The sequence below is a fragment of the Carlito syrichta genome, unplaced genomic scaffold, assembly GCF_000164805.1.
Source record: "Carlito syrichta isolate Samal-C Ts95f unplaced genomic scaffold, Tarsius_syrichta-2.0.1 Scaffold302918, whole genome shotgun sequence".
Classification (NCBI taxonomy): Eukaryota; Metazoa; Chordata; class Mammalia; order Primates; family Tarsiidae; genus Carlito; species Carlito syrichta.
Window position 1 is genome coordinate 208,751 of NW_007247014.1, and position 16,264 is coordinate 225,014.

Consider the following 16,264-nt stretch of genomic DNA (forward strand, 5'->3'; position numbering starts at 1 on the left):
AGGCTGAGGAGGAAGGATCGCCAGAGCCCAGCAGGTTGAGGCTGTGGTGGCCAGGAGCATGCCACTGCACTCATCTGGGTGACAGAGTGAGACTCCAACTCAAAAAAAAAAAGGAAGAAAATTATTTGTATTATAAATATATTCTTTTATTCTTTTTACTCTTCTAGTGGTATTCTTAAATTTAATGTGGACCAGTTTATCTTTCTTTATGGTTCATACTTTTGTGACATGTGTAGTAAAATTCTGTTTACTCAAAATGTATAAAGACACTTTTCTGTGTCATCTTCTAGAAACTGTTTTATCTTTTATATTTAAAGATATAATCCACAGGTTTGGATTTTTGCATGAAGGTAGGAGTCCACATGAATGTCTAATTGGTCCAGCACCGCTTATTTTTTAAATTAATTAATTTTAAAGATGTGGGGTACAATTTAGATTTAGATATTCAAGTGGTCATCATACAGGTAAAGTTTGGGCCTCCCTTTGGTCCCTGCTTCACCTGGTTTGAGATCAGATTCCCTTATTGATGCTGTGTTCCCTCTCCCCCCCCACCCAGCAGTGTTCCACTACCGCCAATTCCTTTCTTATTGTATTATGGTAAATGTTCAGGGTCCACTTATGGGTGGAAAATGTGGTATTCAGTTCTTTGTTTTTGTGGTAGATCACTGAGAATGATAGACTGTAAATCCATCCAACTTGCTGCAAAGTTCATAATTTTGTCCTTCTTTATGGCTGTGTAATATTCCACTGTGTATATGTACCACATTTTTCTATTCATTCCAGTTTTGATTTTCAAAAGTAATTCATGTCTGTAGTGAATTTGGTAAGGAAATGGCTGCCAATCTATCACAAAAACAAAGAACTGAGTACCGTATGTTCCCACCCATAAGTCGACCCTGAACATTTACCGTAATACAATAAGAAAGGGATTGGCGGTAGTGGAACACTGCTGGGGTGGGGGGGAGGGGAAGGAGGGGGCACATAGCATCAATAAGGGAGTCTGATCTCAAACCAGGTAAAGCAGGGACCAGAGGGAGACCCAAACTTTACCTGTATGATGACGACTTGTATACCTAAATCTGAATTGCAGCACAATTGGTTCCATGTTTTTGCTATAGTGAATAGCAGCACCACTTGTTAAACCAATCTTCCCACCGCACTGCAATGCCAGTGTTGGCATATATCAGTGTCTGTATATAGAGAGAGGTCTGGTAGTGCATTCTCACTTCTCTCCATTGTCTATCTGTCCAGCCTTATATGAATACTACAATTTCTCAATGACTGTGGCTTTATAATGTCTTGATTTTTGGTTGCATAAGTTCCTCAGCTTTGTTCTTTCTATTCAAGACTGTCTTGGCTATTCTTGCCCCTTTGCATTTCCATATACATTTTGGAACACACTTCTCAATTTCTGCAAAATACTTGCTGTGACTTTGGGATTGTATTGGATCTATAGATCAATTTGGGGGAATTAATATCTTTCCAATATTGAGTCTTCCAATTCATGAATGCTGAATTTATTATTTATTTATTACTTAGGCTTTCTTTTGTTTCAGCTTCAGATTATATTCTCCTAGAAGCAAAGACAGAGGTAGAAAGAGGAGTTGAGAAATGTGAACCAAGACCCCTGGCAGGAATGGGGTGATAATGTATTATAAAATACCTGAGGGTCAATATGGGGCTTCTGTATTGGTCTTTCATATTCATTATTCTTTTACATTCTCACAGCAGCTCTGTGAGTTTGGCATCATTGCATCCACTTAGAGGTAAGAGAAATGGAGGCTTAGAGGCTTGCCTAATTGTCAGGTACCTTATAAGAAGAGGAGATTGGACTCAGTCTTCTAACTCTAGGCAGACATGTTGGAGGTAAGCAGCCTCTGGAATGATAGATTGTGACCAGATGCCATTGGGTTTGCAGTCAGGCCAGGAGTTGTTATTGTTTTTAGTGGATAGTGAGGCGTTGCCAAAGCTTTATAATAGCAGGCTTTATGTAACTGGTATTATAAGAATATCTGGTGGCATTACAGGAGAGGAAGATAGACCAGTTAGGATTCCCTTGCCGTGGTCCGGGCTGGAGGGAATGGTTGGCCTTTGAATCTCAAAGGGCATTCTGGTAGTAGGGAGTGAGGAATAATGGAATAGATTGACTTGGGTCTGCTTTCTTCTGCTTTCTTCTTACTCTTTCAGAATTTGAGATGAATTGCTAAAGGGCTTCTCTTATTGAATTTTCCTCAGAGGAGTCTTGATTCCAGGAGTGGGGGAACAAGAAGACCAAGAAAAGAGAAAACAAAACAAGAAATCTTGTCTTTGGCATAGAAGAGGAAGGAGAAGAAAGAAAGAGAAAGAGCGGCAGTGTTAGGATGTCCAGACCACACCTGAATGCAGATCATTTGCTTTTAGTCCATATGAAAAGTGCAGACCCGCCAAGTCCCATGAGATCCAGGAGGTTCCTGGAAACAGCAAGCCTTTGTCCACACCGTGGAGCAGAAGTTCATAGTTATGGGTGCTAGGCTATCTGTTCGCACTTGTTTCCTTGCCAAATTCACTACAATGACATGAATTACTTTTGAAAATCAGGAAAAAGGCTGGGCGTGGAAAAAGGCTGAGAGCTACTGCACTCCAGTCAGGGTGATGGAGTGAGATTCCAATAAAAACAAGCAAACAAAAAATCAGGAAAAATAAAGTTTTTTTAAAGTTTATTTTATTTATTTATTTATCTCTCTATTTATTTATTAAGAGTTGGGGTCTCATTCTGTCACCCAGGCTGGAATGCAGTGACATGATTGTGGCTCACCACAGCATGAAACTCCTGGGCTCCTACGATCCTTCCGTCTTAGCCTCTTGAGTAGCTGGGACCACAGGCGTGCAACACCACACTTGGCTAATTTTTTAAAACAGTTTTTGTAGAGACGAGGTCTCGCTATGTTGTCCAGGCTGTTTTCCAACTCCTGAGCTCAGTCAACCCTCCCACTTTGGCCTCCCAAAGTGCTGGGATTACAGTAATGAGCCACGGTGCCCGGCTTAAAACTCATTATATTTAGAAAGTCACTCTTCCTTCTTTTACTACAGTTCATATTAGGAGAGTATAATAAATAACATTATAGCCATGGGGCAAGCTTTAATAATTTCTTTTTTCCTTTTTAAAAAATTGTGAAGCACAAGTTGGTATTCATTGGTTCCAGCCTCCCTATTCTGTCTCCATTTCTTACCCCCCGGCATGTTCTCTTCTATCTCTGCTCTCAGGCACAATAGTGAAAATGTGTAACACTTTGCTGATTTTTTCCTCTTTGCAAATCTATTTTAAGGAATAAAATCTGAAATTCAATCATACTAGGATAAAAATGATAGATAGTAGCTTAAAGTGTACACCAGAAATATTTAGAAAATAGATTCATTTCTTTTTTTTTTTTTTTTGATTTGGAGTCTCACTCTGTTACCCAGACTGGAGTGCAGTGGCCGCTCCTGGCTACCGCAGCCTCGACCTGCTGGGCTCCGGCGATCCTTCCGCTTCAGCCTTCCGTGTAGCTGGAACTACAGGCGTGGGCTACCACACCCGGCTCATTTTAATTTATTGTAGAGATGAGGTCTCGCCAAGTTGCCCAGGCGGGTCTCGAACCCGCAGGCTCAGGCAATCCACTCACCTCGGCCTCCCAAAGCTCTGGGATTACAGGCTGAGCCACCTAGCCTGGCCGACTCATTTCATTTTTAACAAATATTTATCAAGTGTTTTATATGTGTAAGGAACTTTTCTAGGTTCTGAGGATACCACAGAGAATAAGAAAATTGTGGTCCCTCCTCCTATGGAGTGTATAGACTTTGCAGAGAAATAGATAGATGATAAGTACATAAAAAATATCCAGTAGTGAGAAATGCTGTGAAAGCAATCAAACAATGTGGCAGAGAATGACGGGGTGGTGGGGGCAAGGTTAGATAGCTGACAATGGAAAACCTCTCTGAAGAAATATCATCTGACCTGAGACCTGCATGAACAGGAACACCTGGAAGTCTCAGGCTGGGGGTAAAGTGAAGGCAAGGAGGCGGGATCAAGCCTGGCATGTTCCAGGAGCAGAAGGCAGCAGAGCCTGAAGGTGGGCAGGGAGGGCTTAGTGACTGGATATGGAGCTGTTTAGAATGAGAGGTTATATTTGGAGTCCTGTGGTTATTGTTAAAATCTAATATGCCTTTAAAGCTTTATAACAGTACATCATACTTAACAGTTTACAATTTTAAGATCCTCTAGAATCAATTATCTACGTATTGTATCCTTTCCCAGAATTTATGACTAATCAGAATATCCTGTCCCCCAACTAAACTAGTTAATTGTGTTCACAGTAGAAGTAATGCCTAGGTTTTGCATACCACTGCTCTTTTATGAGTATGGAGAAGAGTTAGCAGTACCACTTTTATTTTTAAAAGAGATAAGTGAAAACAAGATGTTAACAGTGATTATCTGTGACAGTGGGATCATGTGTGACTTGTTTCTTTTTATGTTCCTTTCGGTTTTTCCCCCAAATTCCCTATGTACATTAGTTTTTAAAATCATAAAAGTTTTTTTAAGTTTATTATATTTAGAAAGTCACTACTCTTTATGCTACTGTGGTTTATAGTGGGACATTATAACAAATGGCATAGCTATGGGACAAGTATTAACGGTTATTTTCTTTTTTAAAAACAGATTTTTCGGAAAGTTCCAGGGTTTTTACATGCACTTATGGATGCTCTGAGAAAAGACAAAATAGTCTTCCCTAGTGATGAAAAGTAAGCTAATGATAAAAGATGTGCATTATTACTGTAGCTGCAGGAATCAATGGGTAACTATCATGTGACTTACTGGATGGTGAGGTGAGGAGTTAGAATATCATTTTTATTCTTCTTAGACTACTGTTTTATAGTTCTTGGATGGGGACTAGAATTTGGCAGGAAGGTATCTATGAATTATTAGCATTTGCTATTTTCCTCATGTCGAATTCAATGACTTCATCATTAGTACTCTCTCTGAATTCATAAAGGGAGTTATATCTTTATAGCCTATCAAGACCTTTGGAAGGCCCTTAAGGGCAGCTGTCTCCAACCTTCTTGGCATCAGGGAATGGTTTTGTGGAAGACAGTTTTTCCCATGGATAGAGCTGGGGGAGGGGAGCATGTGTCATCAAACCTCACTGCTAATGTTAATCTGTATTTGCAGCTGTTCCCCAGCATTAGATCCTCATAAGAAGCAGGTGACCTAGATTTCTTGCATGTGTTCACGCTCCTATGAAAATCTAATGCCACTGCTGATCTGACAGAAGATGGAGCTCAGGCAGTAATGCGAGTGATGGGCTAGTGGCTGTAAATACAGATGACTGTTGGCTTGCTCACCACTCACCTCCTGTTGTGCAGCCCGGTTCTTAACAGGCCACAGACCCATATTGGTCCATGGCCTGTTGGGGAGCCCTGTCCCAGGGTCTAATTTAACATTTCTTGGGGGATCTCTGACATCTAGGCCTTACTCCCCATGTAACAGAAGTCCACCTTACTGACCTGACAGCAAATCCAAAGACTACAATTTGGCAAGTGAGCCTCTTACAGTTGGAGAGTTTAAGAATGCTTACAAATGTGAGGTTGTCAATATAGCTTTCTATTTCAATATACTTAAGGAAATCTAATATTCTTGGGACTAACAGTGAGTCACTGTGGCAGGGATGAATGGATGGATGTTGGATTTTTGGCAGGGACAGGGAAATACTTTCTGAAAAAGCCATTGGGGTAGGAGAGAAGTCATTTTTCATGCCATAGCCCTTTGAATTACCAAACTAGGATGTTGACCAGGAAGCTAACCAAACTTGTTAATTGCATGTCCATCCTCTACATTTATGGGAAAAAGTAAATAAATTGCTATTAAAGAGATCTCTTTGATTTTGTGGTAGTTTTTGTTGTTTTCGGGGTTTGAGTTTTCTTCCGTGACCTTTTAATTATTTCAGGTATTAAAAAATAAGGTAGAATGAAGAAGAATATGAGGTTGTTCTAATACTGTGCAGATTCAGTCAGTAGTTTGGAGTTTTTCTTCTTTAGTATTTCCAATAATCACATAGAAGTAAATTAAATTAAACACCCACTTAAGTTGTATGAATAAACAGAAGAGAGGGAAACTTGACTGCAGATAAAAAAAGTTACTATATAAAGTATTTAAATATATGAAGTTGTGATTCCTTGGAAGGAAGGAAAGAGATTTCTTGTATTTTGGGAAAACTTCATGTTTTGCTAAAGCTTTAACTTAGAAGAGGGGAAATCTCAATATGTAATTCTTGAACTGAATGCTTTTTTTCTACTTGTCCCTAGTGTTAAATTCCTGTCTTCTCCCCTTCTCATCTTACATGGTGAGGATGATACGACAGTGCCTCTGGAGTGTGGAAAAAAGGTAAGCTAAGGACTCAGTGCTGACCAAAACATACTACAGTTATTTTACCATTTTTTTCATTCAGCTGCACTTTGAGTAGAGCCTAAAGGAGAGTCTCTGATATTGTAGGAGATTCTCTACACCTCTAAATAGTCTGCTGTTGGCTTATACAATGAGCATCAGAGTCCTTGCTACTTGGCTCGAGGAGTGTTTGTGGTGGAGTCTGGTCCCTCATCCAGGGTGTGTGGTTCTGCAAGTGTAGAAGATCCAGGTTGCTGTGGGAGCCTTTGGTTCATCTCTACTGTAGTGCTCCAAAACTGGGGATGCAGGTTTTTTCTTTTAAATCAACCACTAGTTCATAGCCATTTCTTGTCCCTTTGCAGCAAGGTGTGGACAGGGAAGGCTGAGGGTTTATCAGTGGTCTATATTAGCTGTGCAGCATTCAGTACCTTAGCTGTAGAAACAGCTGATTGAGGGTGTGGGGAGTTCCCATGTCTCTGACTCAATGGGACAAACTCCCCAAGCTGGCTGTTTCTGCACCCTTTTAGGAAAATTGGTCTAGAAAACCCACAGCTTTGACTTGTCAGTCTTTGAATCTTTTTGTCCCTTGCAGCTCTATGAAATTGCTCACAGTGCATACAGGAACAAAGAGAGGGTCAAGATGGTTATCTTTCCTCCTGGCTTCCAACACAACCTCCTTTGTAAAAACCCCACACTATTAATAACCGTGAGGTAAGAGTTGCTTTGCTGAATGTATCTTACCCTCGAAGGCAATCAGGGCTGTTTTGGCTTACTTAGGCCAAAAGGTAGGGGAAGTGTGTGAGCTAATCTGGGTCCTTTTTCTGCAGAGATTTCCTGAGCAAGCAGTGGGCATGAGGTCTGAGAGCAGTGGAAATCTTCAATGAAGACTTGGTCCAGGCACCACCTGTGATGTGCGGTATTAATGTAAAACTGTACTGGGCTGGCTGAATGACCTGAAGATGTTGACATTTTTACGAGTCACTTGCCATTCTAAGAAGTGAAAGCATGAATGTCAGGGCAGTATGGAATGCCCCTAGTTAGATAATCACAGTTGACTTTATGAAACATGCTGAGATCTCACTATGGAGAATCAGAATTTGGCAAGACTTGAATCCCATCTAAAAATGTATGGTTATCAAAACATACCAGGGATATCAGTGAATAAGCGGGCGGCTATAGTCTGAATGTCTGATTCCATCCTCCACATTCATATTTTGAAACCTAATCATCAGTATGCTGGTATTAGGAGGTAGGCTGAGCTATGATGGATGGGATTAGCGCCCTTATAAAATAGGCCCAAAGGGGCTCTTCACCCCTTCCACCATTTGAGAACACAGTGAGAAGGTGCCATCTAAGAACCAGAACGTGGCCTTTACCAGGCACTGAATCTGCCAGTGGCTTGCTCTTGGACTTCCCAGAACTATAAGAAATAAATTTATGTTGTTTATAAGCTGCCCTGTTTATGATATTTTGTTTGAGCAGCCTGAATGGACTAAGACATAGGTCTTTGGTTTGGACTTAGCAGGGTAAGGAAGTTGCTCCAATGTAGTTAAATAATTGGTATTTTAGTTCACTTAAAGGGCGTTAAAAGATTCTAAGCAGTTTTCTAGCTTTGTTATTAGTTTAAGAGTAAGTCTTAGGAGTAGCAGTAGCATCAGTAGATCTGATATAAAATAAGTTTTGGCATTCTCATAGCCTTTGGAAATTGACGCTTTATTTTTGGTCATAATATGGTTATATGCTTTCCCTCCCCAATCCCAGGGATATTTAACTAGATTATTAGGTAACAAAAAGAAAATCAATGAATGTTGTAAAAATGTTCAAGTTCAATAGGAAGCTATGTTTTCTAGAGACACTTCACAATTCAATTTCCATCGACTTTGTTCACTCCATTGCTAGATTCATTGGATAGGGAAATCTTTAGATCCGAAGGCTCCATGTTCCAGATGTCCCGGGCATATTCCTTGATTGTTCGGTCACTGGAGAATTTCCCTGAGGCAGCTATGTTTTTGAGTACCATCATGTTCCAGGCCTTGGGATTCTGCAAACAACATATGCATATATGGCCCAGGCCCTGAGCGCCCAGTGAGCTGTATGACAAACATCAGGCAAAGCACATGCAAGCACATTTCATGGGGAAAATGACAGGAATAAACTTTAGTGAATTATAAATACACTTGTTTCTCCATTGAGAGCTAGGTAGGACAGACAGTACTTTTCTTATATTTAGAGTATATTTCTTTCAGGAATTAAAAAAAAAAAGTATCTTTCCGTCTTAGAGAAACCATGGATGTAAATTCCCTAGTTGGTAATTCATGCTATGGTTACAATGTATCTTCATTCATGTGGCATGTAAGCCATATTTCTGGTGCTTTCTAATGAATGAAGATACTTCCCTTTAAGCTACAGGGAAGGAAAAGACTAACATTCGTTGTCTACCGGATGCCATGTCAAGAAACAACTTGCGGCTCACAGAATTAGAAAAACATGACACTAGGATGTTAGCTATAATGCAGGCAAACAGTCCAGTGAGAGGCTTTGCTGACCTTCTTAGCTCTTGTTCTTTCTGAAAGTACACACCCCACTAGGTTTACACTGAGTCCTGAGTACTCCACTGGGTTTCAAACCAGGGTCAATTAAAGCTTTATCCTTAATAAAACACACACACACACACACACACACAAATCTCATAATTTTTACATAAAATAATATGACAACTATTGATTTTACAGTCTCATGATTTTGTAAATGATTCTAAAAGTTTATTGGAACCGACAAGAATGGTATCCAAAGCTGTGAGCCATGCATTATAAACATTTAAAAGGAAGACTAAAACTGACATCATCCCTTAAGGTACTGTAAAGCAGTATCTGAAATTAGTTTATTCAGACTTTGGAAATTTACCATAATAAGAGGAGAATAAAGGTTTCCTCTCTTCACTTTCTTTATTTCAACGGATAATGAATAGCCTTCCCAGCCATGTGGGTCGTGTTTATTAAGTCTCAACAATACAATTATTGTTAAGAATAAAAAAACTGCAACTTGTCCTAATGAACAAGAAAGACTGAACCGAATACTGGGCTTCTGGATGGGCGTCTTTGGATTTGGGCCATGATTTTAACAGAAGAGACCCATTGTGTAAATTTGACATTCACATTTGTCCTTGCCTTTGTTCATATTCTCCTTTCCTGTTCCATTTTATTTGTTTGTTTTTTTTTAAGTTTTAAAAGAGAGAAGAAGGAAGAAGAAATATTCCCCAAATTTCACCTGCATGCAGCCTACTTATGTAGTTAATTCTCACTTGTAACCTAAAACTCAATTTAAAAAAAAAAAAAGAAAGATTCATGGCAGAAAGACCTGCCATGGGCAAGTTTTTCAAAGAAGAAAAACTGTTACTTGGATTTCTTGAGGTAGCCATCTACCAGAATACAAGGGCTGTGAGGCAGCCCAGGCCTTGAATGATCCTATTTTAAAACCCCAGTTAGACATGTAGGCTGAGTATAGGAACTACCCTGTTAACTTCCTTGGGAAACGAATAGAAAGAAATGTTGGTGAAGCCCACCCTGGAGTCTTGGCGGAGAGCTAGCCTCCTCCTGTATCTATTCCTCTGGAGTATCTGCAATTCACCAGAAGTCTCTCCTACCAGAGATAATCAATCCATGTATTTATAGAACACACCTCAAGAGCTATTTGATAAAGATGTATAACTTTGCATGTAAAGGCTTATTCACATGGCTCTGGCTTTTTATTTTTCTCAGTATAGTATCTTCTTCCTTATTCTTTTTTTTAAAAAAAGTTTAAATTGTACCCTCTTCTCTTCCTGCATATTTATATTCTATGCATATAGTCCCACTCCATGAATAGTCCAGCAGAGGTTATTTCACAATTTTCAAAGAATGGGGGGGTCAGTCCTTATCCCAGTAAATCTTAGTTTTGCCTTAGAATCAGCATAGTAGGTTTTTCTTTTTTTTTCTTTTTTCTTTTTTGAGTTGGAGTCTCACTCGGTCGCCCAGACTGGAGTACAGTGGCCGCTCCTGGCCACCGCAGCCTCGCCTGCTGGGCTCCAGTGATCCTTCCACCTCAGCCTTCCGAGTAGCCGTAATGACAGGCATGCGCTACCACACCTGGCTGATTTTTTTTTTGATTTATTGTAGAGATGAGGTCTCGCTGCCCAGGCAGGTCTCGAACCCGCGGGCTCAGGCAATCCACTCACCTCAGCCTCCCAAAGACGCGGGAATACAGGCTGAGCCACCGAGCCCGGCTCATAGCAGGTTTTTCAAATACTGATGATGATTCTACCTACTACTGGGTAAGAATCTTGCAGTGTGGGGCTGGCATCTGTACTCTGAAAAAGCTGCCTTGGTGATTCTGATGTAAATCTCTGGTTAAGAACCTTGACATTAAACAGGCTCTTGGAGGGAAGAGAGGAAAGGAGAGGCCTTGACTTTGTTCCTGCTGTGTTCTCAGTGCCTAGCCCAGTGCCTGGCATAAAGAAGACTCCCCAGTGCCTCTCTGAGGCTTTATATCCTAGCTTCCATGCCTGCTCCATGGTAGGTGCTCAATTATATTGGATTATTTGTGCTTCTTTTAAGTTGGATATTAAAATATTCACAACTACTCCTGAAATATCAGGCCTCAATCTTGGCCTGAACTTGGGAAAGGTCAAGTTTTGATCTGAATAACTTGGACAGTTGCCTTACTTTTTAATTATTTTTGATTGTTTAATAGGGCACTGCCATTTATATTTTATTTTAAAAACTCAAAATTCTTAATTAATCATAGTAAACTGGTTTCCTTGATAAATCTCAGCAATTTACTCACCATGTACAGCTGACTGACTTTTTCTTGACACTTGATATAGGCTTCATAATCTGCAAAGACTTTAAATCTTTTTGTGTATGTGATTAGAAGGAAAAAAAAGCAAAACAATAAAAAAGCTTAATTAATAAATGCAGACTAAGATTCCATTTAAAATTTTCTTTTGCTTAGTATCAGGCACGGCTAGTTCACCAAACTATATTTCTGTTCACAAGGATTTTAACCAACCCTCAACCCTTTTCTAGTTCTTCCCACATGGAAGAATGTCATCATTTGAAAGCTGGGTGTATCAGTGGAAGGAAAAAAAGAATACCAATTTGTGGGTATTATTCTTAAACCATACTGGCATCATTGATAGAGAGTATCCAGCTTTTTTTTTTCTTCCAAGTCTAGGTTACCTGATGAGATCACAGATCTGTGCTCATCTACATGAGTGGGTTGGAGTTGGTTTTTAAGGGGTTCTTGTTGCTCCTTCACAGTTCAAATAGCATTGTCTTCTTGTGGGAACTCACCTGTCATGGTAAAAGAGCATGTTGATGACGTCTTTGAAGAGGTCAGGCTGCTTGGGAGAAAAAAAGCCATTGTCAATTTGATCAATGACCAGCTTCAGTTCTGGAAGTGCCTCGTAATAGTCTTTTGCCTCGTACCTGTGGGGTGGGGGGTGGTGGGAGGTTGATGAGAAAAAGGCTGTGTTAGTGTGCTTATTAACAACACACTGGACACTGCATTCGCTAAGGAAAGTGCAGAAAGAATAGCATGTATATAAATCGTTATAGATGTCACCATGGATATAAATAACTTTTGACTAAATTCTGAAATCCCCCCAACCCTAAATTTGATTCCATGCAACTGAACACACAAAGAACAGCAGATAATGCAAGTTCTGGTCGAAGAAAAATAATCCAAAGCTGACTTTATGGTTCTAAACAAGCATTGTGTTAGGTTAACCATTTGCTTTTTGGCCCCACAGATTCCCAAAGCCTGTTGCTTCTGAATGAAACTGACTTCCAAGGATCAGGAGATATACAAAACATCCTTCAATTTTTGTGATCCCTGTAGCTCCTTTGGGCACTGCTTTTTCCTTGCTTCTTTCTTGAAATCAGGTGAATAGGTATTAAGTGAAAATAAGTGCTCCTGTGTGTTTCTGTACATTTTTTTTTAGTCCATCTCTTTGAGGTGTTGAAGGAGCACTAGGTCATGGCCTAAATTATAGACAAAAACTTTCGACTGGAAACTAGCTCATCTTTTGATCACAGTAAAAATCACAGATTCGGAGACTTGAATAGCTCATTGAGGTCAGCTCTGCAGTGGCAGATAACAGATCACAACTCCTGTGTGTGCCCGTCCTTTTGCTAGATTTAGTAATGCTCATCTGTGGCCAGAAGGCTCCCCTGACTCCCCTTGGGAGCTGCTCAGCTGCCCCCCTCATGTGATCCACCCTCAGTGGGACGCCTGTGCGGGTAGGAGGCCCTCTGAGATCACGCACCCTCCTGGGGTGACCCTACCTAACAAAGAGACAGCTCACCCTGTCTCGTCCAGAGCGGCCACCTCATCTACCCTCATGCCAAAGATGAACAGATTCTCTTCCCCGGCTTCCTCTGCCATTTCCACGTTGGCCCCATCCATGGTCCCGATGGTCAGGGCCCCGTTGAGCATGAACTTCATATTGCCTGTCCCTGAGGCTTCGGTGCCTGCAGTGGAGATCTGCTCTGACAGATCTGTGGCTGGAATGACTGAAAGAAAGGCAAGTTAGGATGAGTAATTCTGTCTCTCTGGATCTGCTTGCATTACATTTGAGCATTTATTTAGTTGGGCTTTTCTGATCTTTTTTTGGTTTTTGAGTTGGAGTCCCACTCTTGCCCAGGCTGGAGGGCAGTGGCATGCTCACGGCCACCACAGCCTTCACCTGTTGGGCTCAGGTGATCCTTCTGCCTCGGTCTTCCAAGTAGCTGGAACCACAGGCATGTGCCACCATGCCTGGCTTATTTATTTATTGTAGAGATGAGGTCTTGCCATGTTGCTCAGGCTGGTCTCAAACCCCTGGGCTCAGGCTCTTGCCTCTGCCTCCCAAATTGCTGGGATTACAGGTGTGAACCACCACACCCGGCTGTTTTGATCATTAAAGTAACACATGAACATCATGATATACATCCACATGGTCTAGAAGGCAGATCTTACTCTTTCCTCTTGACTGGCTATCACTTTTGTCCATGTTTGAAGTGCTTTATAAGTATATGCTTATACTTCTCTATCTTGATCTATAAACTTTAAAGAATGTCTATTGACTCTGTGCTATAAACATTGACACTACATTTTTCATCCCATTTCTTCTTTCCAGTTTTTGTTATGGTTTTATTTTTATTTCTCCTACTTCATAGAGTATGTTGAAACATCTCTTTCTTGACCTATAAGCTTCAGTGTCTCTCCTGATTCCTCTTTTGCAACCTGGGGAGACTGGGTTGCCTGCTTCCTTCCACTTCTCACCTCCCTCTTTCCATTTCCACTGCAGGGAAATTAAATTAGCCACAAGCAACTAATACCAAGCCTCGAATCTTTTAGGCTGATTTGCACACAAAGTAGAGATGCCTGAAGCTCCTCCTTTGACTACGAAGGCCAGAACCACTACTCTGCTTTACTCTCAGAGCTTATTTGTGGATTAGATTTATCTTCATTTCTATCCCTATGAAACTGACTCTTCTGACTCTTTTCTCTTTATGCAGACAGTTCTTTAAACAGTGACATCAGGAAAATTTAAAAATCACAGAAAAAGAAAGTTCTCTTTCTGTTTCAGTTTGGGAAGTGGGTAAATACACACTTGGGCATCTGCACTTGGACGGTGCTTTGGGAGCATGTGACTCAAATAAGCCAAGGTCCCAGTGGTAGAAAAAGGGCCACTGGCTTCTTGCCCATCTGGCTGTCCCCATGTGGGAACTTCATGCTTGATCCCCGAGTGCCTGCCCATGGGAGGCACATCTAAGCCTCGTGCTTTGGCAGCCTGACGTCTGCCCTCATTTCTTGTTTCTACGTGAACAAATGGCAACCTTTCCTCCTATGCAGTGACCAGAGGAATATCTGGGGACTGGGACATTGGTGCTCTCTTGCAGAACTGGGGCTGGGAAGTGAGGACCTTTCCCTCTCTTTTGTAGAGCAGGGTCTGCACCGAACATCAGGGCTGCCTCCTCCAGCCAAAACCTCATGGCTGCCTCCTCCAGCACCCAGTCCACACTGGCTGGGAAGACAATGCACTTGCAAATGTAATCCTGTGATTACATTCATCTCACTGTCATTTGGGTCACTTTAAAAGCTCTTGCCTTAGGTCCTTATTCTGCCTAAGAGTGGCACCTTCACTAACTCCTGGAAGTTGGCCACCCCATTTTCTCTGCCATGTAATCTCTAGAATTTGCCCTGTCCCTCCATGTTTGTTTGTTTGTTTTTTTTTTTGAAAGCACAGCCTGTAATCCCACCCTTTGGGAGGCTGAGGTGAGTGGATTGCCTGAGCCTGTGGGTTTGAGACCCACCTGGGCAACTTGGCAAGACCTCATCACTACAATAAAATAAAAAAATTAGCCGGGCTTGGTAGCGCGTGCCTGTAGTTCCAGCCACTTGGAAGGCTGAGGGGGAAGGATCACAGGAGCCCAGCACGTCACAGGAGCCCAGCACGCCGGGAGCGGCCACTGTACTCCAGTCTGGGTGACAGTATGAGACTCCAACTCAAAAAAAAAGAAAGTATAATTTATTGAGAGGACAGAAAAGCTCCCAGAGTAAGAGGGGACCCGAGGGGGTTGACCCCTCTATGTTTTTTTCAATGAGGGCAGTACCTTTTTCAGCAAGAGATACTCTGTAGTTCTCCAAGAAGATGACTTTCAACTTGCTTCCAACCACGGGGTCATTGTTCACTATATCTGCCACTGAGGTGATCAGCTTTATGATCATTTTGGCCATGTGATATCCTGGGGCAGCCTTGGGGGAGAATGTCAGACACCATGACAGAAGGCAGGCATGATGAAGTGGAGCAAGGGTGAGATGTTAGAGCCCCCAAGTCCCCAGTGAATAGAACTTACTTTACCACCAATGATAACTGTCCTTGGCACGAATAACTTCTTAGGGTCTTTCTTAATGCCTGAAAAAGATGGAGATGTGAATGGCACAGAAGACAGCTGATGGCCAGGGTGGTGAGACCTATGCTGACATTGCTGATTCTGCCTCCCAGGGGCTTGCTGGCGGCGGAAGGACTGACTCACGGTTGTACATGGTGATCACATGCAGGCAGTTCAAGAGCTGCCGCTTGTACTCATGGATTCTCTTCACCTGGACGTCAAACATGGAGGATGGGTTGATCTTCACTTTGTACTCCTTCTCCAGGAACTGAGAAAACTTCAGCTTATTCTCCTGTTGAGACAGTGCATGGAGCCAGAGCCCTTTTGACTTAGAAGCACCAGGTCTGTTTTTCAACACCAGAGGATAAGCCTTCAAACCAGGTGCCGGGGAAGGGGTCTGCCTCTGGATGCCTCACCTGCTTCACGTTGGCTATTTCCCGGAGGAAGACATCATCACCCAGGAAGCTGTGGAGCTTCGTCAGCTGGCTCAAGTCCTTCACGTAATCTTCCCCAATTTTCTTTCAATTTAAAGGAGACAGTGACTTTAATTTGGGGATGGTACTCACGTCCAAATGAGCAGTTTATGTCAGGATGTGGTGAATGGTTCTCCCTCTCCCACCACGGTATAGTTCACAGACCACACAGTATGTAGGATGGTTTCACTCGAAGAAAGGAACATACTTTTTTTTTTTTTTTTTAAGGCAAGGTCTTACTTTTTTTTTTTTTTTTTTGAGTTGGAGTCTCACTCTGTCGCCTAGGCTGAAGGGCAGTGGCACGCTCCCAGCCACTGCAGCCTCAACCTGCTGGGCTCTGGCGATCCTTCCGCCTCAGCCTTCCAAGTAGCCAGAACTATAGACACATGCTACCATGCCCAGCTAATTTTTTTTTTATTTTATGTAGAGATGAGGTCTCACCAAGTTGCCCAGGTGGGTCTCAAACCTGTGGGCTCAGG

The 16,264-nt window shown here is 41.8% G+C and overlaps 2 protein-coding genes across 4 annotated transcripts in view; one reads left to right on the forward strand and one right to left on the reverse strand.

The window, feature by feature from the left end:
- The window catches only part of ABHD12B (abhydrolase domain containing 12B), a 34,246-nt gene extending 26,396 nt beyond the window's left edge, over positions 1-7,850 (forward strand). For 2 of the 3 annotated variants that reach the window (XM_008057267.1, XM_008057269.1), the window contains 4 exons: positions 4,676-4,758; positions 6,319-6,397; positions 6,990-7,108; positions 7,225-7,850. In XM_008057267.1, the coding sequence (XP_008055458.1) occupies positions 4,676-4,758; positions 6,319-6,397; positions 6,990-7,108; positions 7,225-7,252 (309 nt within the window). In that variant the 3' untranslated portion in view covers positions 7,253-7,850. The remainder of the gene's footprint in view (positions 1-4,675; positions 4,759-6,318; positions 6,398-6,989; positions 7,109-7,224) is intronic. The other variant, XM_008057268.2, reaches the window with a different exon arrangement.
- Positions 7,851-8,089: 239 nt separating this feature from the next.
- The window catches only part of PYGL (glycogen phosphorylase L), a 34,304-nt gene continuing 26,129 nt past the window's right edge, over positions 8,090-16,264 (reverse strand). Inside the window, exons 12-19 of the mRNA XM_008057271.1 lie at positions 15,729-15,830; positions 15,457-15,604; positions 15,277-15,335; positions 15,034-15,175; positions 12,741-12,948; positions 11,728-11,862; positions 11,219-11,285; positions 8,090-8,438 (exon numbers count right to left, since the gene is read on the reverse strand). Of these exons, the coding sequence (XP_008055462.1) occupies positions 8,262-8,438; positions 11,219-11,285; positions 11,728-11,862; positions 12,741-12,948; positions 15,034-15,175; positions 15,277-15,335; positions 15,457-15,604; positions 15,729-15,830 (1,038 nt within the window). The 3' untranslated portion in view covers positions 8,090-8,261. The remainder of the gene's footprint in view (positions 8,439-11,218; positions 11,286-11,727; positions 11,863-12,740; positions 12,949-15,033; positions 15,176-15,276; positions 15,336-15,456; positions 15,605-15,728; positions 15,831-16,264) is intronic.